Source organism: Mchenga conophoros, linkage group LG14, assembly GCF_057382185.1.
Source record: "Mchenga conophoros isolate Kocher_MC1m ecotype Shallow Benthic linkage group LG14, M_conophoros_male_GT1.1, whole genome shotgun sequence".
In the NCBI taxonomy this organism is placed as follows: domain Eukaryota; kingdom Metazoa; phylum Chordata; class Actinopteri; order Cichliformes; family Cichlidae; genus Mchenga; species Mchenga conophoros.
Genome location: NC_140539.1, coordinates 27,182,571 through 27,207,150, shown reverse-complemented (window position 1 = coordinate 27,207,150; position 24,580 = coordinate 27,182,571). Strand labels below are relative to the sequence as shown.

Genomic DNA, 24,580 nt, shown 5'->3' with positions numbered 1-24,580 from the left:
GTAAGGTAGACACTTTATTCCTAAAACAGAAGCTGCACCATCAGTAGCGGCACACAATTACTATGTACACATATACACACACAGTTACCTAAATCTGTTATATAAAATATATAATCTGACAATGTACCTTTTAATTCCTCTTCAGAGCTCACTGAGTTACTGTGCAAGAGACTCTGGAGCCAAAGTAGACAGAGAGGTAAGTCTCATCCACTCATTGGGTGGGACACAAATGCCCAGGCCAGCTTTTACTTCATTATTACAGCATGGCAATAGAAAGGTCTGTACCCCTTTGAAAAAATAATATTCTAAAAGCAATCTACAGCAAATTCACTTGAACAGGATTTTCGTTTTGTATTTGAGAAAAATTACACTTTTGATACCAATTCCTGTACAGTGAGATGTACACACCCTCTAGGATTTGTAATATATAAAAGATATTAAGCATTAAAAATTCCACATTAAAAAACTTACAATAAATAATATATGCAGGCATTTCATTATGATAAAATCTCATAGATTGCAATCTACAGTCATTAAAAAGACATTTTTCTCCTTTATGAAATGTCCCTTGATCATCCAAAGTGATAAAATGGATTCTTGGCATCTGATTGATTCATTGGAAACTTCCAGTTAGAGTTCTGAGAGATACACCAGGACGAGGAGGAAGAGGAGGGTGCTTCGTCCACATTTACCCTGATGGAGTGCGAGGTCCTTTCGAGTGTCGGGGTGTCTTTGTAGCAGGAAATCCACAACATGTCTGAGCGATCCCTCCAATCAAATCTCAGCAGTTTGATCCCATTAGAGTTCAGAGCATGTTCATGATAAAGTTGTACATCTGGGTGAGCACCACAAAGTGAACAGGCAGACAGGAGCGCCGGTCCTGGGTGGCAGGGTCGCACGTCAGCCAGGAGAGGGCGTTATATTGCTCTAGAACAAATCTGGCATGAAGGAGGAGGACATGGAAATGTTAATAAAGCTGGGAGTGAAACAAATGTCTTTCTAATTATTAAAAAATTGAGTTTGGTTACAGTTCAGACCTGAGCACATCAGAGGTGTGGTTAGAGTCCAGGGGGTGGGAGTGTTTACTGTGCAGAAGCTCATCTGATTGGACAGAAGACACGTGCAGGTGAAGAGAGGCCTGGAAAAGAAAGAGACAAATGAAATCAGTCTTCAGATTCAATCACTGAATTTCAGGTTCAACACATCTGCATGTAGAGCTGTAAAATCTCATTATTTCATCAACTGATGTAAAAGAGTCAGTATTCTTAAACCAGCAAACAAGCAGCACTGTCGATAGGTCAGAGCAACGACGACAAAGAGGCATTTTGTTGAAGAACGGCATTATTGCGATTACTCAAGACTTCATGAACATATAATTTTAGTAGTACAGGTATGAGTCACCTTGAGAAAGAGTGGGCACTGGTTCTTGGCTTGGGGGCAGGCTGACCAGAACCAGTCGGGCAGCGGTCCGGCCTTCGCTGTGGAGACAAAGTAACCCAAAGCCATCGGCTGCTGCAAGATGTTGAGCGCTTCTTCGTGAGACTCCATCCGATCTGTACTCTGACCCTGCGAAACGAAGGTGATAAAGTCATCGATTAGAGCATCGCTGCAGCCAAAACAGGCATCATATTTTCATAACCAAGGGGCACCTAATTTTTTTTGCTCATTAGCATGCTTTTTTTTTTTTAACTTTTTTTAATGTAACTATTAAGTTGAGGACGAAAAACAGAAGAAGTTGTTTAATTACTGCCGAGTGGTTCATACATCACAGCCTGTTAATAATCTTAAAGTCTGTATCTGACATTTTATATTGATGAGTGACTTCATGAAAAAGATGGCAGACCTTGCTTCCATCTCCCCCTTGGGGGCCCGGGGAGTGAACAGGGGAGGTTGTGGGGGAGTTGGGCAGGATGTTGATGAAGTCTGGATCCATGTCTTGTTCAAACAACTCAAAGATGTTCATTCCCTCTGATCCATCTGCAGAGAGGGAAAAATGTGTCATTCTGGCTTTCCAGCTTTGAGCAGAAATATATTGTAGCAGCTCTGTGAGCTGTGAAAACATACCGGGATTTATTTGGTTAAAGGTGTCGATGTCGAGGGGCTCTGAAGTGTTAGTGTTGACCTGCACCATGGCTGACGTGGGGAATACCAGTATGTGTGTGCAGGATGTATCCTGAGGGGTGCTCAGCTGCGATGTTTGCATGTTAAGGGTGGTGCTTCGACCAAACACGGAGCCTGTCGACACTGAGTCTGCAGAGACGAGACGAAGGAGAGGGCTGTCAGATTTACAGGCTTTTTGTAAATGAAGTGAAACTAGCCAAACTTTAAATATTATTTCTTTTACCTGGCATAATCACAAAGGAACCTTGAGGCTCCATGGCAACTAAGCAGGCGCTAAGGATGCTGGGAGTGTCAGCAGCAGATATGCCGCACATCCTGCACGTCTCCTTCAGTCGCCTGCTGAGGGACTGCAAGTTCCTCCTGCTCAGCAGAATACTCCAGTCTGAAACAGACAAGACACAAGCACATAAGTGTGTGTGCGTGCGTATATGTAAACTGCCCGCTCTGCAGACACTGTTGAAGTGTGTACCTCTCAGCTCGCCGTGCCCCATCCTTCCAAGCCGCCCGATAACGACCCTCCATGGCAGTGACGTGAGCTGCACCAGGCTGAGGCACCACTCCCACAGCTTCTGCAGACCCAGCCGTCGGGCCGAGCCCTTTTTCCTGCGAGCCCTGCAGCAACAATAATACAGTAATGCATTTATGAGGTAGTTTTGCTTTTTAATTAGTTTTGATTCTCTAGCTTTCAGTTTAATTTAGCGTAATTTACTTTCCACAGTGGGTTTAGCCTTTATTGTTTAAAAATGTTTCATTTCAGTCTTAAAACAAAGACATTTATCATATTTAGTCTTTGCTAACTAAGATTGTTTTACACTTAACTACAAAGACTTAGGTATCAATAACCAAACTGATTCTGTGGTACTGAGGTAAATCTTTCGTGAACAGGCACCTGTTCGGCACATCGATGCTGATGATGCAGGTCTCCAGCAGTTCTCCGTGTTGATCGGTGCAGGAGGCCAGCAACCATCGCTGGTCATGTGACAGACAGTAGCCGACAAACAGGACGTTGTACTTCTGCGATGCCTCACCAAACGTCTCCCCGAGCTCAGTCTGCTTGTCCTTCACTGGAGCCAAAATGAAGGGTGGCGTGTAGAGACGCAGACACTCAGGCCTCTGCACAGCCCACAAACACAAAAATATATATATTCAAGTTGAGAGTGACAGAAGGTACAACAGCATAATTGTCTGTAGACATACAGCTTCAACAAAACTCAGGAGTTCAGCATCAGGGTAGTTACCTCTGGGTTCTTGAGTGCCATGTCAATGGCAAGACCAGGACCAAAGCCCGTCAGAGCCTTGAAATTGGTGGAGTTGGGAAGAGGCCGACGACACTGAGTGAACACAGAGAAAGCCAGCGACTTGAGGTGCTGACTGTAGACGTGGCGCCCTGCGCTGTGCACTGGCTGGAGCAGATACTGGCAGGGAACAATCTGACACAAAAGGAGGAAAAAAGGCATTTTAGGACAGCCTGTAGTGCTGGATGTTTATGGATTTGTTAGACTTAAGCTTCACTACACATTTGTTTTTACTGAAAGTTTCTCTGTGTTACTGACTGGGTTGTGTTGTAGATGATAATTCATGGACATGGAAATCTCAAAATAGGTCTTTCTGACAATTAGTAATAGTTTGTGGTGAAAGAAACATTAGTGAACCCTGAACTTCAAAAACTACACTGCTGTAAGTAAGTTCAATCCCAACATAAAATTTCTGCTTCATCCAAAGATCAGAATAGGTTTTAAAAGTATTAATCCACAGGAACGCCGTAACATTCTCTAGCTCCCAGTGAAAGGCATCCACACCTTCAAATCTGTGCAGGATATATTTGAGTAATCAAATGTTTCTCCCCCCAAATATTAAAACTTTGTGAAAAGATTTTGTGCACATCACTACTTGTAAACATCTGCACCACATTACCAGTACTGTTACTATACTGGCAAGTGTGAGTGATTATGGTAATTATAATTATGATAAGAAGTACGGGTGTCTTTAATCTTATATTGTTCATAGAAGACGGAGGTCAAACCAAACCGTTTGTTTACTAAACTAAGAATATTGCCACATCTTAGCTCGAAGGAAGAGTTAATGACAGCACATCTGAGAGATTAGCATGTCTGCAGCGATAGGACTGAATGGATATTAGCCCACACAGTTATGCTGCTGCTGTACTGAACCCATTATAGCACATTCACGCCTCTTGTGTTTCAGAACTCCCTCTGGCATACTGATGCAATCTTGTGCCACTATATCACAGGTGTGGCAGTTACCACCTCCATTAGTGCCTGCTAATGATTCCCCTGCTCCTTCTCACCTCCCTTTGTGGCAGCTGGTAACCCTCTCTATTATAACCAAAGTAGAAAACTGAGCAGATGTTATTAAACTGTAGATTATATTTAGAAAATGAACTTATTTTGTGAAATATCTTTGACTTTTGGAGTCTGTTCTTTTATACACTACGCAGAATATTTAGCCACATCTTTAATCTGCAGTTATGAAATTTTAAAACTATTAAGAGTGTTGTTCTACCTGCACAGAGACAGAGTTTCTGATGCAAGCAGGCAAGATGTGGAGCATTTCCATGTAGCAGCGCAGTAGGCCCATCGTGTAGGTACTCGAATGGACTTCTCTGTCTGCGTCTTCGTAGCTGAAGGGGTCGACGATGTACACCACTATAGCAGGCGGGTAAGACACAGCATGGGACTCTCCGTCTGTTGGCTTACCCACTTTGTCTCTCTCCATTGTGCTGTTAAAAATTAGGCAGATAATTACTGAAACAGGCCAAGAAATTATCTTCATCAGATCTGTCAATAATGTTCATATTACTGTCCACAGTGTGCAACTGAAGCTTTTTGCATGCGTCCTGTGCAGCCTTAACCTTTTTCTAGACATTACTAGAAAGACATGCACATGAAAAAACAAAAACACTCAGAGCAGTCAGATTAGATATTAGCCACTATTTAACCTGCCAGCCCAACTACAAAGTCCACACTTTTCTGGGCTCTGTTGATCCACACTTTGTAGTTGTTCAGTGTATTTATCTCCAGCAAATGGATGTTTGTATACTGCTGCGTGCACACTTTATTTAGGTAGCTCCCTGACATAAACTCCAGTATTTCCAGTATAATTGTGCCTGCTGTGTGCTACATGTGAAAGAAACTGTCCAAATATCATGTATGAAAATGGCTCAAGCCAAATCTTGGCAGGCGCAGCTCCCATCAGAAGAAACGTAAAAATAAAATTACTGAGATGAAAGTAGAGACACGCAGCACTCATGAGATGTGTTTTGCCATAACAAAACTTCAGATCTCACTAATATTATACTGCCTTCAAAACACGTGACACACAATACTTTTTTAGCCAGAGGATGAACTTTCCCTGCTGATTATGCAGTGTTACCAATGTGGTCATTCATCAACCTTAAATATAATCTACTACCAATAAGACTATTTGGTCAATGAATGCCTAAAAACTGCATATATCAAACAGACCATGTGTAAGTGTTGGTGACCTTTGAAAGAAGGTGTCTCACAGAACTGTCGAGGAACTGAGCACGTCAGTGTGTTTTTATCAGATTGTCTTTGTAAAGCAGTTGTAGAAACAATCTCCATCTCAGCTTAAAATAACTCAGCACTGGTTATCTATCCCATGAATGCATACCAGTTATGAAAAGGCTTGTGAGCTAAGTACCAAACTACAACGCTCTACTACTTGAGATATTCTGTCAAATAGAAAGAATTGAAACGAGCAAACTGGCATTTGCTAGGAAAGATTCAAAATATAATCTGGCTCATGAACCATCACAGATCCCAAGTGACCGTGCATAAAAAAAAAACCAAAAAACAAATATGACTAACAATTTTTGGGAAATATGGAGAGATAAGACAACAGGCGCCTAGTTACGGCATAAGGTCACTGGTCCTTTGGCCAGGTGATGTAACAGCAGATCTAACTACCTCTCTGGGCTCTCAGTGGGTCCTTGAGACTGGTAAGCAGACGATCCATTTTCAGCCATTCCCCCTGTGCCCTGCGAGTTTGGCTGGGGTCCATTCTGAGACGCTCCACCCTGCAAGCCTGCTGTTCCAAATGACGAGAAGGAACTTGGCTTGGCTGAGGTCATTCCCCCAATAGTCTGTGAGCCTGAGGATGAAGAGGGAGGGGTGCTGTTGACCTGGGCAGGCTGGGCAGAGCTGGTGTTGGAGCCGGTAGTGTTGGTGCTCTGGAGTCCTGATGAAGTGCTGGAAGAGCTAGAGGTCTGGAAGGAGGGGGTGGCGGCTGTGGTAGGGTTCCGCTGGGTCAACAGAGAGCTATCCAAAGACTGCTCTGACAGGTATGGAGCTGAAAGGGATCCCAAAAGAAAAATGATAAATCATCATTTTTACAAACCATGCGATTTTACTTACTTTAGGTTTTCAGCACTACAAGCAATCACATTACCTAGATCATAGCAGCACACTTGAGCAAAGAGTTTGAGCTTATTAAAGGCTTCATTGTTTCCTTCTCTGGCAGCCATCTTAACGAACCAGTCACTAAGAGGCTGCTCTGTCATGCTCCTGCCTTCTTTGGTGCCAACCTTCAATATGCCCTCTGGGTGACTCTTGCAGATGGGCCTGTGTTGCCCCAGCTGGCATGCCTGTCAAGGAAAAAAAGAAAAGAAAACAAGAGTGCAACAGTGTGAATCACTTTTGCAGAGCTACAAAACTGTTTCTGTAGACATGTCAGCACAGGAAGGGTGAGTTTAATAAACTGCCAGGTGCATACCTCATACATTGCACTTAGATCTTTGAAAAAGGTCTTGGCCCCGTGGAGCAGAGACTCATTATCAGGGCAAATGACAACATATCCCACATCCCTCTGAGAACCAAAAGGATCCAGGAGAAGCTTCTCCCAGTAGGGCAACCCAAAAGGAGACAGTACCACAAAATCATATTCGTAACCAACCAGAAAGGTTGGGATGGGCAGAGGCTCAGGAGACTCATCAGTACCTGTGAAGATAAGGAGACAAGTTAGTGTCTTTGAAGACAACAAAGCCATAAACTTCCACAATATTCTATTTATCTCTATAAAACAAACAAACAAAAAACGCTTTCGACATACCATATGATCCCCTCCCAGCCATTTTATGGAACTGCTGCCAGGTAAGTGGCCCCTGAACGCCCCAAGAGCGCACACTCCTTTTCTTCTGAATGGTGTCCTGCAGCACAGGCTGGAGGGACAACAACACCCGGAGGACATCCACAGAGTATAGCTTGCTCATGTCTGCTGCTACAAGTGAAGAACCAATAGGAAACAAGTATTACATTTCTGCTAGAAACACATAAGGAAGAACTCTACATTTAAAGCAGCAGTAATGTGAGAATACATACATTTGCGTTTGGGCCACTGATGAAGACAGGTGCTTTTCACTAGTGTTTCATCGACTTTGCCTCCTGACATATTGTCCATGAACTGCCTGCCATGCTCCAGTGCCATGTAGCAGTCGTTATAACAGTCTCTCTCTTCCACCCTTAGGAACGAACTGGGGGCTGAAGTTGGTTTGGGGTACTCCACACCAGCCATCGAGGCAAATGGATTGGTGCACTGGTCCTGCAGCAACAGGATTAACTCATCTGGAGGCTTCTCCTTCAGGCTGCTGGCTTTGTGTGATGTAGAAGCTCGCAGCTCTTCGAAACACCGCTCTGTATCTCGAGCAGCATCAGAGCCCCGTCCAACTACGTCCAGTTCATCCTCTAGAAAGAGCCCAGCTGACTGGCCAAAGCGCCGATTGGTGACAGCGCTAAAACCACAAGTGCATATATACTGGGCCTCGCCGTTGTCCTTGAGGTATACGCCTACATCTGCCCCACGGATGTTCATGTTACAGACACACACACAGCAACTGTCAAAGTTGCAGTCCTTGAAGAGGTTCATGACTGACTCTGAAAGTATGAGCGTGACGTATAGGCTGTGAGCCTCGGGAATTGAGGGCACGGTGGCTGGCTCAACAGAACTAAGGGGTCGGCAGGTGGAGGGCGTGGAGGCAGGAGAGTAAAGGTCAGAACTGTCATACTTGAGGGAGCCCTGGACGCTGGATGGGCCACGTGGAGTCCGTGGAGTGCGGGGTGTGCGAGGTGTGGGCACAGAGAAGCGTGGTGTGGCTGGGGATGGTAGAATACCTGCACCACTGTTGCTGGGAGGAGCGCTGCTGGACATGAAGGGCGGGTGGGTCTGCGGGGTGTAGGTCTGGCTATAGTCAGGCTCCACACTGGGGACATTACTGTTATATAAAGATGAACAGTGATTAGGGTTTCATGTTGTGATGTTTGGTTATATAGCAGCTGAAGAGTACCGTTTACATGCATTTACGTTCTTTCTTGTTCTACATACATTGCAATGTTCATTATGTGCAGCCACCGACATGATAGCTGCACATAATAAACTTGTTTCAGACATAGGATGACCTGATGGCTGGTTTAGGCTCTTTGGAAGATAAATAATGATCACTTTGAACTGTGAAACCTGCAGAACTGTGAATGAATAAAAATATAGAGCTGGAAATAAGTGTAATACGTCACTTTTCAGTACAAATTTGAAGTTGTACTGTAAAAGACTAAAACTCAAATTGTGAGAAAAACCCTTCTTGATCAACAGATCACACATCAAAGATGGGAAAAAGTTAATTCAGAATATGCATTTACCTATCTTTAGTGAGGAGACTAGTGTTGGACACTGGGGGTATCAGGTCCATTTTGCCCATGGTCCAGCTCGCCGTGTACACACAGTCTTCTGGTAGTTTGACAGGCAACAGACACTGGCTTGGTAGTGTCTTCAGGGGGGCATACATTGAGCAGCCAATGAATGACTGACACATCTCTGGCTTGTACACAAAGGAGAAGTCCTGAAAACAAAAACGCAGGTCATTTAACAATAAAGAAAAATGATCAGTTTCCTCTCTACTTGGTAATTGCGTGATGTGTTGTACCTTTATTTCAGATGGCTTAGGGCTGCAGAAACCCTCCTCCACCTCCATCTTGAAGTGGTTATTAAGCTGGCTGCCGTCCAACAAGGTGAGCCCCGCCCCTGCTTCTAAGCTGTCCTTGCTGCCGGAGTTCATGGGAGAATAACCCTGCTGCTCCAGGGAGGGTGGGGTGGGAAACATTGTGTGCAAGTCTACTGAGCCTAAGGAAAAGACATTATTACTTCTCTTGAAACAACAACTTACGTAGTTATGATCCTTGATGAACAATGAGTAATTGATGATTAATTTTCCTACTTATGCAAGACAGGGGATCCAGTGCAGTTGGCTTAGTATCTTTAGAGCCAAACTTGTCATCTGTACCAACACCAGCTCTTTTGGATCCAGGCTGTGCAATGGGGAAAACAAGTCAACATATTCAGTACATCTTGGAGTTTTAACAGGCTTCATGAGGAGACATCACCATCAGCTCCTGAATATGCCACAACATGCACTCACTGTTAGCTCATCTTCATCTGAATTGAAGATTTTATCCAGGTCGCTGTAGGACACAGCCAAGTCGTTCTCGTGGATGAGGCTGGTCGAGGCTGAGGGTTTACTGCCTGTAGGACACTGTCCATCTACACCGCAAAACAAATTGAGGGACATTTTTTGAATTAAAGCAAATAAATAAACATACATAGAAATCTCCAAGCAAGAATGAATAAACTTCTCACCATCTGCAGAAGTTCCAGTTCCTTCATCCACCTTGGTTAAACAAAAAGATGACAGTAATTATCGTCATGACCATTTGTTTGTCATTAAAATTTCCACTATTTGTACTTGTATACAAAGCTCTGATTATCAAACATGTTCCTAAAATGAAGGTCACTATTTTGCACACCGAGTGCTGATTTTCAGAGTTAGCCATAACACAACAGGGTGAGGTTTGAAACATCTAAAATCAGCTGCTGATCCTTGTTACACAACTTTTCTTCTACAAATTCACAAGAGAATTTGATAAGAAAAATGTGACTCAATTATCAAGATGACTGCACAGTCTTTTCGTGATTCACTAGGGTATACGTGCTGGCACTAGAAACCAAAACGTACTTTACATCAGTAAATATCTGAGCAAGCAAACATGACTGTGAAGCTGACAAGTATGTAAAAGCAAATTTAATTAACAGGACCTGTGATAGAGACACATTTTGGTTACTAATTAAGTACTAATGGTCAATACCCAGCAATATCAGTGTGTGCTCTCAAAAGACAACTACTACTATGTAGCACAGAGAAATGAAGGAAATAAGCACTGGAACAGACGTGAAAATGTTTAAATGATTCACCTCCTTTAATATAAAAAAACAGAAATGTTCAAAATAACTAGTTCCAACAAGTACTTTACCAGGGACTGAAAGTAGATTTCATCAAATGTCATAATAAACAAGGATTTCAGCCTTTGTCAGGACCCACCTTGTGTTTCTTGTTTCCGTCCTTTTCAGCTCCAGACTTGTCCTTCTTCTCAGTAAAGCTAAACTCCTCATCTCCTTCGACGAAGGCATAAGGGTCTGGCTCCTCACTAGGCTCTTCATCTCCTGAGGTGGAAGCAAGATGGCTGTTTCTCCGCTGTGTATAAGTCTTGATGAGCTCTTGGGACACTTTCAGGGGATGCGAGGATCCTGACATCAACCTGGGAGGGGTGTAGGAGAGAGACATTTTTAAGGCATGCAAATACATTATTTTTAAATTCACAAAAAGAAAAAAAATATATATATATATTTTTTAAAGCATCCGCCGATCAGACAACAGATACTCACTCTGTGACAGAGACTACACTTTCACTTCCTCCACCACCTGCAGAATCCTCTCTCATTTTATCTAAAGGTAGCTGGGGTGTCAGGAAGTTTGAGGGCTTTTTCTGAGGGAGGAGGAAATACTTCCATGGATTATGGGTGGAGTCATCACTGGGGCTGATGGCAGAACCTACAAAGATGGTGGGTTCAAGGGTTTCATTGTAGGTTGAGGGAAAGGGCAAAGGCATAGGCATGTTCTCCGTCTGAGGCTCCTCAGATGAGCCCTTTGGTGGCATCTGACAAGGTTCCACTGATGGCGGGTAGAATGGTTGGTGAATGGGAGTTGACGAGCTCTTCATGCCACCAGGAGTCATGTCAACTTCTACGTGATCACAGGGATGTGGGCTGAGAGGAGGAGGAGGTGGAGATCCAACAAGGTCTGCAGGAGGGCCGTGGGCGTGCAGTGTAGGGGCTTTAGACTGCACCGTGTCCACATGGTGCAAGCTGGGATACGAGCCTTCTTCCTGCGATCTGAGGCAAAGCCTCTGGGTCTGAGGCTCCAGGGATTGCTCCTCGCTCACAGAGTTGCGGTGGTGAAAAGGTGTCTGTGGCCTCTTCTGCTGCTTCTCCCCCTTCTCCAGCTTCTCGCCCAGCTTGTGCTTGGGGGCTGGCAGGGCAGGCTGTCCTGATGAAGGTGGGTGTCCTGAGGTGCTGCTAGACCGCTGTTTCGAATTCTTATGTCTGTTTGGAATAAAACAAATAATGGCTATAAAATATTTTAAATAAATAACTAAATCGCTGGTGAATTAACTTCACTAAACATACCTTGCACAATTACAATGCAGCCTATGAGCTGGCTCCACAAAATCCCAGAGTCCTGTTTTTTCTGTCTCCTCCTCACAGGTTCCATTTGTCAATGAAGTAAACTTATTCCTAGAAAGAGTGGGAATACAAACACGTTATCCATCTGGATGGAGGCAAAACCAGAACAAATGCAAATTTAAAGAGATGGCCAAAAACATACTTGTTCCCTGTATGGTTTAGGTTGTACTCCTGCCATACAGACTCCACCATCTGGCTGGCCATCCTGCGAGGGATTTTACCACCGTGTAGAGTGTTGTTAGAGCTGTAGCCATCAGATGCAGAAGACAACTTGAGCCACTTCTGGGCAGGCTGATAATCTGTGAGAAGGTAAGATAAAGATGATAAAAATAAATACAACCGCAGTGGTATGCAGAGTCTCACAAAAATAAAGGCTGATGAACATGTATTTTTAATTGTAATTCTTACCAGTCTGAGCCTCCTCTGGTGACGTTGGAGGAGTCAGAGTGACAGAGGACATGGCAGGATCTCTGTTAGCAGCCTGGCCCTGCTGAGCACCACACAAGCTTCCTGAGGCGTTGGCTGAGCCCTGAGGGACCACAGTAGGGAGGTCCGACAGAGGGAGAAGCACCAGGCAGGAAGGATAAACCATCCTTACTCCCGCTGAAAGTAAAGACATTTGTTCATTTTAAAAACTCAGCATGAAAATTCAAAACAGAACTGAACAAACCAAATACACATTTTTAAATGCAACAATGTTTTGGTATAACTGACTCATTTATTCACCTTCACTCTACAAAAAAAAAAAAAGGAAAAAAAAAAGAAAAAAAAAAAAAAGGATAGTGTCTCTCAAAAGTACCAGTGACAGAGAGAACTATTTGGACTGTTTTCTTTAACACAAACAAACAAAACCACAAAAAACAGACACATTTTAGGGCTCTGTTATAGCTGTAGACTGATCCATTTATCTCATAAATGCCAACACTCTTTTTCCTCGGGCTTTGCCGTATTTAATATCTCGGGTGCCTCCTGTGTTGCCGTTTTTTCCCAGGATACACTCGTAATTTACACGAGATTCAAACTTTATTATGAATAATTGTAAGGCTGCACAAATATTCTGATTTTGATCTCAACCATGACTTTGGCTTCCCACAGTTCAATGAACGGGGGATACTGGAAGCATGTGCTTCACCAACAGAGCGCAAACCAAAAGCAAATTAGTTGCTCCATAAACAATGACGTATCACAGCCATTCACAGCTGTTCCCTGCACTGTAAAGCTTGAGGTTTTCCTGGATAAGTCTGTATCAGTAACAAGGTTATTATCGTTAACGAAAACTAACGAAATAACGAAAACTAGAAGTGAAAAAACATTTTCGTTAACGGAAATAAAAATAAAAACAAAAAAAAGGAAAATTAACTAAAACTGTAATGAGTGTTCACAAAACTAACTAAAATTAACTGAATTTATAGCAAAAATGTGTTTAGTTTTCATTGATGTGTGCGTGTCATACAATAGTCAAGGGTGAAAATGAAGTTTAGTTTCCAGATTTATTTCTTGCTGTGTCTCATTATGCCAGCAGGTGGCAGTACGTTAGTCGAGTCGTCTGTGTTGCTGCTCCGTCCACGCGCAGAATCATGTCAGGAAAAGTCGGGAGAAAGCGCCAGAGTCCAATTTGGGATTACTTTGAATATGACTGTGTTTTGGATAAAGCAAGTGTCTTGTAGTGGAAAGAGACAAATTATGAGGGACATTTCTAAAGGGAAAAAAAAGTGCACTTCTCAAGGTAAGCTAACCTAGCTTACCTTGAGAAGGTAAGGAAGCACACTCAACCCTCATCCCCAGAAACAGACGCTAACCTCAGGCAAGGCAGCGTGATGCATCCCGAGACAACAGGACGGGGATATCTACATAACTGTGTGAGTCAATTGCCTTCAAAATGTTTATCAATTCACTTGAACCAAAATTACGAACACCCGGTGCTGCAAGAGTTAATAGTCTCATTGGGGCCAAGATATACATTTTATAGTTGCCTGGTATCAATGGTTGTTCATCTGCCTTTATTTATTTATTTAAACAACCCATAGGTGGGAATGTGAGTTGTCTGTCTCTGCGTGTTAGCCCTGCGACAGACAGGCGACCTGTCCGGGGTGCAGGGTATGGTAGCTGGAATAGCAACATACCCAAGGATAAGCAGAAGAGCATGAATGATATGATGAAACTGGGATTTTGTTACACTTAATTATTGCAAACACAACTAAAACTATAACTGAAACTAATCAAAACTAAACTGAAACTAAGGATTTTCAAAAAAATAAAAACTAAACTAAACTAGCAAACAATTGGTAAAAACTAATTAAAACTGATATAAAATTGAAAATCTGAAGTCAAAACTAAATAAAAATTAAAAATAATGAAAATTGCAAAACTATTAAAACCCTGATCAGTAACACCACGTTTAAAGAAAGAAATTCAAAAAATTAAAATGTCTAGTAAAGCACAAGGTGAAGAGCTTGTTTTTTTTTGAAAAACAAACAAACAAAAAACAAAACAAAAAACAAAGTGAAGAGTTTGTCCCTTGAAGCAGAAGATAATCTGTTTGGAAATATTCAGATTTATGGTAAGTGATGTTAAAGACGAAATCACGTGTAGGGCTGCAGCTTTCGATTATTTTAGTAATCAAGTAATCTATAGATTATTCCATCGATTAATAGAATAAGAAATAATTTTATCTTATTAATGAGCAATAATAAATAGAGCTCAAGAGCTCTTTTGGTTTTTAGAAATTGCAGTGTTTTTTGTTGCATCCATCATCTGTTTCATTTGTCAAAAAAAACAACAACAAAAAAACAAAAAAAACAACCCTTGGTATTTACGTGCCACATTAAGTTTTCTTTTTTAAAGAAAACATTTTCTCAATTGCAGAAATATATAAATACTCTCAAGTAGAGTCAAAGTCAAATAAAATAAGATAAATATGCCATCTAAACTAAGGCACAAAAAAAATCTTTACTCTGTCTTCTTGGAAGGCTTATGTTTTGGTACATGTGTTTAAGTGTGAACGTGAATGAGTAAGTTTTTGTTTGTAAGGAGAATGTGGTGGCTGCAACGAAGAGAAGCAACCATATCAGCATTCTGAAGTTTGCCCTGTGCTTTGATGCAAAGCTTATGTGCTGCTAAAAACAAGATGTTATGATAGTGTAGACATTATTTAATATTAACAATAATTCAATGTCCAACCTAAAATCCCTCAGGTCAGTGGCTCAGTTTTACATTTCATTTCATTTTTACTGGATTGTGAAAAACGCTTTAATTTTTATATTTTTAAATATTAACATAAATTAGTTGAGACAGTAGTTTATATTATTTCACTTTCAATCTGAAAAATGTTCTGAAAACCTTGAAATAAATCTGGTCTAGAAGACACCATGCCCTGCTTTAGACTCACACCCTTGTTCGCTTCTATGTAAAATAGGATGGCTGCCATCAGCCTTCAGCAAGTTGTATAATTTAAACATGGTATCAGACTAAGTTAAAAGTTCATCTGCATATTTTAATACATATTCTGGACACTTACTGGAGATTTTTCACTATGTAAAACAAATGGTGGTGGATGAAGCAGTTACAAAGTTTGCCTTTCTTGAGGTCAGTGTTTGTTGATCAGGTGCTTCGATTAAAGACTCGCTTTTCCCCAGTAAAGGTTTTAATGGTGATTACGGGAGCAGTGTTGCCGTTTTGGACACTAGAAACACTGTTTCTTTCACTCTCCCTGAGCTCACCATCTTGGTACCGGCTCCGCCTCTTTGCGGTGTGTAAACAGACTCCGGCTCCACGTTAAATTGTGCCATCGTCTTCATCACCACTGCTGTGTTATCAGTATTTCTGTTTAAAACTGGGGGCTGTGTGGGCTTAATGTTGTCAAACTTTTGATTCACACGCTGCTTTTAAATACATTTGTAATGCAAGTCTGTTTTTAGTCGGAAATGTTGGTTTCCATGGTAACAGTGCCGCACTACAGAGCCGTGCCTTTAACAAAGCACTGAAGCAAGAATTTGTGTCGCGAATTTTTAATAATTCTTTGAAATACTCGACAAATCGTTGCAGCCATAATCGCATGCAAGGAGTGCTGTAGAACTGTGTCTTATTGAACCTCCTAAAAAAAACCAAAAAAACAAAACACACCACAAATTGCAGTATACTGATTACATGAAAGCCAAGACAATGCAATGGTTGCTAACATGAATTGTCCAACATCAATTCAGACGTCCATAAAAGCAAACCAGCGTATCGATCCAGCTCACAAATATGCACTGAAATCACAAATGAAATCAGATTCCATTTGGCCAAAGATGTGTCTCCAATAAACACGCAATCACAAGCACTTCAGGAAAATCGTCTACATACTGGACAATAGGGGTGGGGGAAAAAATCGATACTGTGTAGTATCGTGATATTTTGTTTGCTAATAATGTATCGATACAGGGACAGCAGAAATCGATATTTTGTTACAAAAAAAGTTTTTGTGGAATGGAACCTGCTCTGACTTCAGAGCATGTTGATCCTTTTTCTGAGCAAGAATTCTGACATTCCTTCACTGTCCAAATGTGTTTAACTTTTTTTTTGGCGGCAATAAACATGATAGTTTACTTATTTTAATTTAAGACATGTTTTATTTTAATTAAGTTTAAAACTTTTTTATTTAATGTAAAATTATATTTTGTTTTAATTTACTTTCAAATTCTTCAGTTGCTGAAGTTTTCATAAATTTCATAGTTCAGAATAGCTATAATTGTACCAGATGGTTGCATTCAGTTAAGTTGGACTAGACTGTAATACAAACCGTTCAGTTTGTCAACAATAAAACTGACTGAAATGAGAGAAAGACTGAGTGCGAGACTTTGATATTAGATAAAATGAATATTGATAAAGTTTACCTTTATGTACAGAATCTGAATATCGCAAAATATTTTTAAAAATTGCAATAATATCGTATCATGCGTTAAGTATTGTGATAATATCGTATCGTGGGATGTATGGTGATTCCCACCTCTACTGGACAACAGATACGTTTTCCCCTTGCACGGTTATTCTTCCAGCGTGCCAAAAGCTGAACTGTATGCAAAACATCGCAAGGGACATGGACAGGGATACACAGCTGTCGAGTACTTTACTTCGACGTTTTATTGATACCCATCCTGGATGCACAATAGATGAAATAAAAAGACTATATTTGCTTCCAAGAGATGCACTTGTCAAGTGAATAAAGGACTGTAGTACCGTGTAAATGTGAAAGCAGTGCCCTGTTCATTTATTAATCTTGTCTCTCCAGTTTTGGTACAATTCTTAAAATTTTGATTTTTCTTCTTAAGAATGTACTGAATTTAGATGAAAGGGGGGGGGGGAATCTATTTTACTTTGATCCAAATATTTGTACATTAGCAGGAATGTAGCACAACATGGATCTTAAAGCACTAATGTTTACCAAGATATGTGCCACCGAGATCACAGCACAAAAAAAATAAAATAAATAAATATGTGACTACAAATCAATGAATAATTATAACAAATAACAGGTAATAAAATCCTGACAACCATTTTGGCCATAATTTTGGCCTACGCTAACAAGCTAACTGGTGGATGAGGGTTGAAACTTCAAGCTTTGCCTAGTTTTACCAAAACTGCAAGATTGGGTATGAATTGCAGTCTGCGCACACACAATCGACCCACATGCAATTTTAATCAATTTGTCAATCCAACCTGGTGACCCACAACCTGCTTCAAAGGATGTACAGTTATTCTTGGCACAGGTATATGGATGGCTCAATATTTTAGCTGTAGCTTTACCACTTAAGCAATTCTTATTGAGCACATGAGAAGCTTTATTTAAATAAGCAAATAAATACATAATCCTCCTGGACTCTGTGGTTTTTTTTTTAGACCAAAATGTTGGCAGGTATGTCATCCTTATATCAAGAAGAGCTGAAAATGTAGTACTGTATTTTTCAACTGGCACGACTAAATAAATGAATATCAATAAACTTACCTTTCTGTTCCTTCCTTGCATTCAGTGATCCACCACCACATTATGAACATATTAAGAAGCCTTACCAACAAGGACCTCCACAGCTGCCAGGGAGTCATCCTCCCAGTCTGCATCTTCCAACTTTTCTTCCTGGACTTCCTTGGGATTGGGGCTGATGGGATAGAACTGCCTCCACTCTTCGATAAGCTTCTGAGTAGGGTGGTCTGACATCTTAAAAGCCTGGCCAGTGAGGGTCCCATTCAAGCCATATGGGCTCAGGATGACTGTAGGGCAGAGTTACAGTACTTTAATTCTAAAAACAAAACGTTGGTCTAGTTCCATTTAATGCATGACTACTGTGCACAACTATTGTGATCTTACCTTGCAAGGGGCTGGAGCTTTGCTGTGCAAGGCTTAGGTGTTCCTCGCTCAATCGCTGAAGAGGCTGATGCTGAGCTATCTCAACACTCGTGCACACGTTGCTGTCCCCATGTACAAAGAAGTTGAATGCACAAGAAAGGTGCTCACTGCAAGGTGAATCAAAGACAGAAAGAGGTACTGTTATGCTTAGAAAGAGTGGTATACAACAGAAGCTCATCAGTAAATGAATAAACAAACACTTGTCTCAAACACCTAGAAGATAAACTCCCTAAGGGCAACTGAGATTATCGGTGTACTCTCTTTCATTCACTGTTAAGGAATGATTCAAAGAAAAAAGGCAGGGCTGATAATGGAAACCACACAGTTCCTTTCATATTCCACTGGCCTCATTGATTCATATCACGTGATAATGGTAGGTTCCACATACACAAGGCTAATACCGCCAATCAGATGGTGCACGCAGTATACACACGGATTTAAAAATTGCTGTAAAGCAAACTGACAATATGAAGCACAAATATGCATAAGAAATTCTTATAGCACTGAAATGTGAAAACAATGCCATCTTTATTTTCTAACCACGTCTGGAAGGCCAGGCAGCAAAACTCACTAAAATAGTACTCGTTGACATGATTTCTGTAAAACCACAGCGCAAACTCAGCAGTTTCCAGAGACTGCTGTGTTTACCAGTCAGAGAGGGCAGGCGACAGCAAGGCTGCCAGACTCCTCTGTTAGAGGTGCAGCTTCTCTGCCACAAAACAAGCCTGTGGACCTCTTTATGTAAAAACAGAAGCTAAAAACCAGTGAGCAATAAATCACCTCCTCTTCAACACAACAGCCTTTTTATACAACTGCTAAAACTCTTTAAAACCATTGAAAAAGTAGCCAGAGGGAACTAAGCCAAAGGCTTGTGCATCAAACACAAAGTCACCCTGGATGAACACACACAAGAAATTGAAACTCAAATGAGCTTGTCGGGAAACTCTGGGGTCCTCCAGGCTCCTTATTCAACAGCAGATGCTAAATCTATGTCACCACCCTTATGGTACAGCATTACACAACTCCATTCTGAACCAGGCAGATATTTATGTGTTACTGTTGCTAGTTCACCTCAAGCTTGTATTTGTACAACAACAACAGCCCAGTTTTGGGCTTTGGAGAGATGCGAACAATAAATGTCTCTCTAACTTTTTTTTTCTCAAAAGCCTACAATTTCACAGAAAACTATGGATGCAATACCGTTCCTGCTGTTTGAGCCAGTGAGATCAGTAACTGCGATAATGGAATTATTTATTCTATTTTGTTTTATGTCATTCCACATTAACTACATCACATGTCAGCAGTGCTGTAGTTAAAGCAGCACATTTTGCTAGAAGCAGAGCAACGCTGCATGAAGGGCACCAGCAGTTCAATGGCATTTCACACTGGCTACAACAACAAATCACCTTATTTGTTACTTAATTTTGATTTTACAGCAAGCAGTGAACAGTGCCTTCTCACATGGCTTTTCCATAAATCTTTTCTTCATTATGTTAGGTCTAAAACTCCAACAGAACCATTTATTTCACTTAAAGTACCGTAACAATTTGTTATCACCTTCCTTAATCAACTGTCTCATCTGCTCTGCTTTATGAGTGGCGAGAAGTGCACACAGTGAAACAGCGAACAGAATAACAGAGCAGAGACACCGGGGTGGCTGTAAATTACAACAAAACACAAAAATTCACACTGAACTGAAAGGGCCAAATAAATTAGATAAATGTAATTATATATTAAATCTAATTAGATCTTTTTATTTACTCCAAAGTAATATAACATTAAGAATCAATTAATAACATTTTTAAATGAAGTTATTTATTTATTACACAACTTGGATGTTTCCAGTGAACTTATTAATTCAACAGTGGTATTGGACTCAAAAAGATGGATTGGTTCACAGCAAATGAAACAGCGTAGCATGACAATGTGCCATGCCAGTGATGTGATTCAAAAGCTGCCATAATCCATCACATCATTAGATCTTGTGCAATTCCACGAATCAGAATTTTCTGAGACCTGAAGGATGTCATAGAGGCGAACCAACACTGAGTCAGTTGTACATGAATACAAAAGGTACAGACCACAGTCGTGTATCTATTAAGGATTATATCAGAGATGCAGATGTTGTGTTAAAGGCAATACTTTAATGTCGTGATTACACTGCTCAAAGAAAGACTTAAAAAGTGTGCAAAACACTATTTTCCTTATAAGAAAAGGGTGGCTCAACCCTAAAAACAGATATAAGCTGACCACAGCATAGTCAAAACAACACATGCAACATTTCCCAAGCTGCGTCACAAATGGTAATGTGAATGATTAAAGAATGTGAAAGGCCAGACATTGTTATACTAACTTCACACCATAAAGAGCACATCAGCTCAGCTGAATTTCCCCCGTAACTTAAGCAGTACACATGCACTTAAATTACCCTGTTTTTAGCATGTCTAACACATGCGTGCTTCAGTTCCTGATTCCTACATATGTCACATTCCATGGTTTGTTCTGCTCTGATTAAAGAAAGCTGGAAAAAAACAAAAACCCATACATGAATCGAATTTTCAAAAAAAAAACAAAACACTCCAACAGCCAACATGACTAATGTTTTACCCTTCAGCACAATCACAATTCATGGCACTTTACTCCACTGACATGTTTACCCTTAAGCAATTGTATTAGTCCTTTTGTGTTATAAAAAAAAAAACCACCCTGACGTATGTGTAAGCTCAGGCTTAATGTGGAAAGGAACTTCTGTTGCGTCTTTGGTTCATAGTGAACTTTGTCTTAATCTGCCCTACAGATAGCAAACTATGAGATGAATATGCTCTTGTATCAGTACAAAAGACTGAATTGAACCCCAGTTAAGAGTACAGAGTATTACAAGAGAAGTGTCATCTTTAATTTAACAATTCACAGAATATCCTACAATTTTTCTAGAAAGAAGCAGGACATACCTTTTATTAATGGTCTTCTCCTCCTTTTGGTATGGCTTGACAAACCACTTGCCAATACGAACAAAGCCCCGGTTCATGAGGCAGCGCTCCAGCAGGTTGTGAATGGCTTTGAACAGGAGCGTTCGACACTCATAGGATAGGCCACTTTCCCACTCACCATCCTCCTCACCTGAAACAAGGCAGATGCAAACATGATGACTTTAACAATCAAAGCTTTTTTCCCCTGATAAAGCTAACCAGTGTTAAATGTACTTGGTTTTGTCATACACCCGTAGCCTTAATTTGGCTATGCAAAAAACAAACAAACAAAAAACCCAAAAACACCACAGTTACAGCTGCTCTACCGCATATAAATACAGGAAAACATTTAATATTAATAAAAGTCTTAGTTGCTGTTATGTAATGACGTGATCCAAAATAAAAGGCTTCAACCCAGTTACTGACTTATGTAACAGAAAATAAACTATTTTGTTAAATTACAGAGAAATGATTATCTAGGTGAAGCTTACTCATGCCATTCCTTTCTGATCATCAAGAGCTATACTCCCTGCATAGTGGAAAATTCTTCCAACTATCTTTGGAGCTCAAGAGAGATTTGAAAAATTGTTGCCAACTCTGTTTCTTTAATGAGCAATTTCTACAAGTAACACTTCATCACACCTGAGACAAAATACCTGTGTGTTAGCCCCTAAGGGTACTTCTTCTCTAAGAATATGAATATCAACAAAGCAGGATTGAATCTCCAGAAATCTAGAAGTGTGTCAGGTGACTGTGATGCACAACAACTTGTTCTAATCCTACCATGCAAGTCTGCGTCTCTATGGCTGAGGGCCAATTTCACAAGGCTTTAAAGACATTCAAAGACCAGTTAGCCACAAATTCAAGGGTCTTAGAAATTATTTTTAATCAGACTTTGCATCATCAAAAATGTATAAGAAATTTTTTTAATGCAGTAAGCATTTCAGGACAGCATCTCTAGAGAGGTTTGTTATTAATATCAACAATTACACACTTCAATTTCAAATTGTTCAGATGGCACAAACTGAACTAACTGCTGCAAAAGCACAAGAGTCCACATATAATTTGGAGTAAATCACCAAATAACATTGGAATTTAATTCAGTGAAATGAAATAAACATTTTCATCTAATAAACTCTGATGTTGTCAGAATCACAAATCTTGCAGAATTCGTGGAGAGGTTAAATGAACTTACTTAAGAGCTCATTGTGGATAAGCTCTGCAAAACTGGGGTCATCACCCCACCAGAAGAGCCAGAGCTCTCTGCGACCCGGGGTTTGGTGCCTCCTCCAAACACTCAACACATCTGCCGCCAAGCATCGGCTGAAACTGCACAAGATCGGGTCCTCCTCAGTCACAGGGAAAAGGATTGGCGAGGAGGTGGGTCCTTGCCACACAAAACGCCGCCATTTTATTCCAGTCAAATCAGCCTTAAAGAGAAGAATAGTGATGTGAGAATAAACACAGAAAAACTGAAGAGCATAAAGCTAATTTCCAGCTGTTTACTGCACAACTCTTCATGCATCTTGACCGAACACACTGCAGTAACAAGCCAGCCACTGCTTTCGCTGCTAAAATTACTTTCAATTCAATTAATTTTATTTTATTTATATAGTGCAAAATTACAACAGCAGTTGCCTTAGGTGCTTTATATTGTAAGGTATAGATCCTACAATTATATTGAGAAAACAGAAAGAGGAAACTTTGAATAAGCAAAGCTGAAAATTGAGGTTTGTTTACACTGTTGAAAGTTTTCCTTTACTCTTTACACTTGCCAAGATGATCACGCCTGAAGGCATAACACACAACTATAAGGAAATAATTTACAACCAACAAGTTAACAACCAATGACAGACCTGTCAGTTTAAAACCAGACTGATCTGTCTCAAAATGGTTGGTGACAGCCACAATTAATTTGCATGCAGTGCAGTTTAAATCAAGGGAAAACAATATGTTCAGCTGGTTTTAGAGAAACTGCTCGTTTAGTTGTTCTTTTTACCACCATGTAAATAACGTTATTGCTAGCGGAATATTTTAGCACTCAGTGCAGTGTAAACACAAGATCATGCCATATTTATCAACCAGCCTTCAACATAGTTGTCATGCAGAATGTGCTGGCTCTGTTATGAAAGTTGGCTCAGATCACGATTTGTTAGTTGCAGGCCCGATGCCTTCACTCCAATCTGCAACTGACGTTACAAGGCTTGTTGCCTTATTAGCCAAAATGGCTTTCTGGCCTCTCAGGATCGCTAACGCTCGCTAGCTCACAGAGCAGAGTCTTACCAGGCAGAAGAGGTTGGAGTGGCAGTCCTCCAAACTGGCCCCGTTTGGTACAAAGCACGAACTCATCCTTTCACTGCGTAGTTGTAACGTTAAAATCCATGTTCTCAATCATCTTCGGGGGGCAATAGCCGATCTGGGTAACTCGCTTGCGAAGCTATGTTCAGCTCTAATTATCCCGTTAAAGCGCTGCCAACTTGCTAGCGTCAGCTAGCTGACGCTAGCTAAACAGTCAACTTCTAACCGGCGCTAGCCACCACCACTAGCCTGGCAGCTAAGCTAACGTTAGACAGACAGCCAGAACGCGTCAACTGTAAGCTTCTCGCTATACGATTCATCAATCCTATTTGAAATGTATTGTCTGATCTGGTTAGCCGCAAGCCTGCGGCTACATCACCTCAACATTAAATAATCATCGATAACAAATCGAAGAAAGACTAGCGTTAAATACAACACTGGAAAAAGTTAAATGCGCAATAAAAATACGAGCTCAAAAACTTAAAAGAAAAACTTAGATGCTGGTATGCTAATGCTAATGGCAGCTAGCTGCTCTGAAACAATTTCAAAGCGGAGGAACTCGCCCCTCCTCCCCCTGAGCTAGCCTAGCCTGCTAGCACATTCGCTAACATACCAGAGCTCCAGCGTTAGCTCGCCAGCTAAATAAAACAACCCGCTACGCCGCCCTCCTTTTCACCAAAACCACCATGGTGCTCCGTCATATTAAAACTACCCTTAAAACGAATGAAACACCCCAAACTAGCGTGACTACTCATCAGCTACTCTTCTCTGCCTGCTCCATAGGTCCAGCAGATTTCCATTATTTCAGTTCATGTATTGAATTCTTTAATGGCGGCCAGGAGGACAACTCTGCCTCTCAGCTCCTATTGGCCAATTTGTGGTAATGGGGGCGTGATCCGGCTTCAAGTAGCTCCATGACTTCACAGTTTACAAGATGAAAGCTCCAGTGCATCTGTCATGCAGTGGTCACTCCTCAGTGATGCCTGTTAACGTGCATGTTTTACTGTGCATCATCTGCTGCATGGACAGTTATGGTTAAATATTTGGTGAATTATTGTTGGTTGTGGGAACATGTGTGTGTTTGTTTGCATTGTTATGTAAAGGCCCTGATTGTAAAAAAAACAACCAAAAAACAAAACAAAAACAAAACTGAGTTATTCTATTGTCTTCTGGGGCGTTTGCGTTGTGCATTGAATAATAATAA

General features: G+C 41.0%; 1 protein-coding gene across 2 annotated transcripts; it reads right to left on the bottom strand.

Annotated features, from left to right (window-relative positions):
* med13b (mediator complex subunit 13b) lies at positions 1 to 24,205 on the bottom strand. 2 transcript variants are annotated; one of them, XM_085243677.1, is made up of 30 exons: positions 23,362 to 24,205; positions 22,274 to 22,508; positions 21,061 to 21,229; positions 18,071 to 18,216; positions 17,776 to 17,973; positions 12,136 to 12,330; positions 11,870 to 12,026; positions 11,671 to 11,778; positions 10,870 to 11,586; positions 10,526 to 10,742; positions 9,787 to 9,817; positions 9,569 to 9,690; positions 9,368 to 9,458; positions 9,077 to 9,273; positions 8,793 to 8,992; positions 7,482 to 8,371; positions 7,213 to 7,380; positions 6,877 to 7,100; positions 6,553 to 6,748; positions 6,072 to 6,453; positions 4,645 to 4,861; positions 3,360 to 3,551; positions 3,011 to 3,234; positions 2,591 to 2,733; positions 2,345 to 2,503; positions 2,065 to 2,250; positions 1,844 to 1,977; positions 1,402 to 1,566; positions 1,038 to 1,138; positions 1 to 938 (listed from the first exon to the last, which is right to left on the bottom strand). In XM_085243677.1, exons 1-30 carry the CDS (start codon positions 23,425 to 23,427, stop codon positions 806 to 808), a joined length of 6,363 nt encoding a protein of 2,120 aa, XP_085099803.1. In that variant the 5' UTR covers positions 23,428 to 24,205; the 3' UTR covers positions 1 to 805. The 2 variants fall into 2 exon arrangements, with proteins under 2 accessions (XP_085099803.1, XP_085099802.1); XM_085243676.1 differs by having other exon boundaries at positions 9,569 to 9,817.
* Between the last annotated feature and the right edge of the window lie 375 nt (positions 24,206 to 24,580).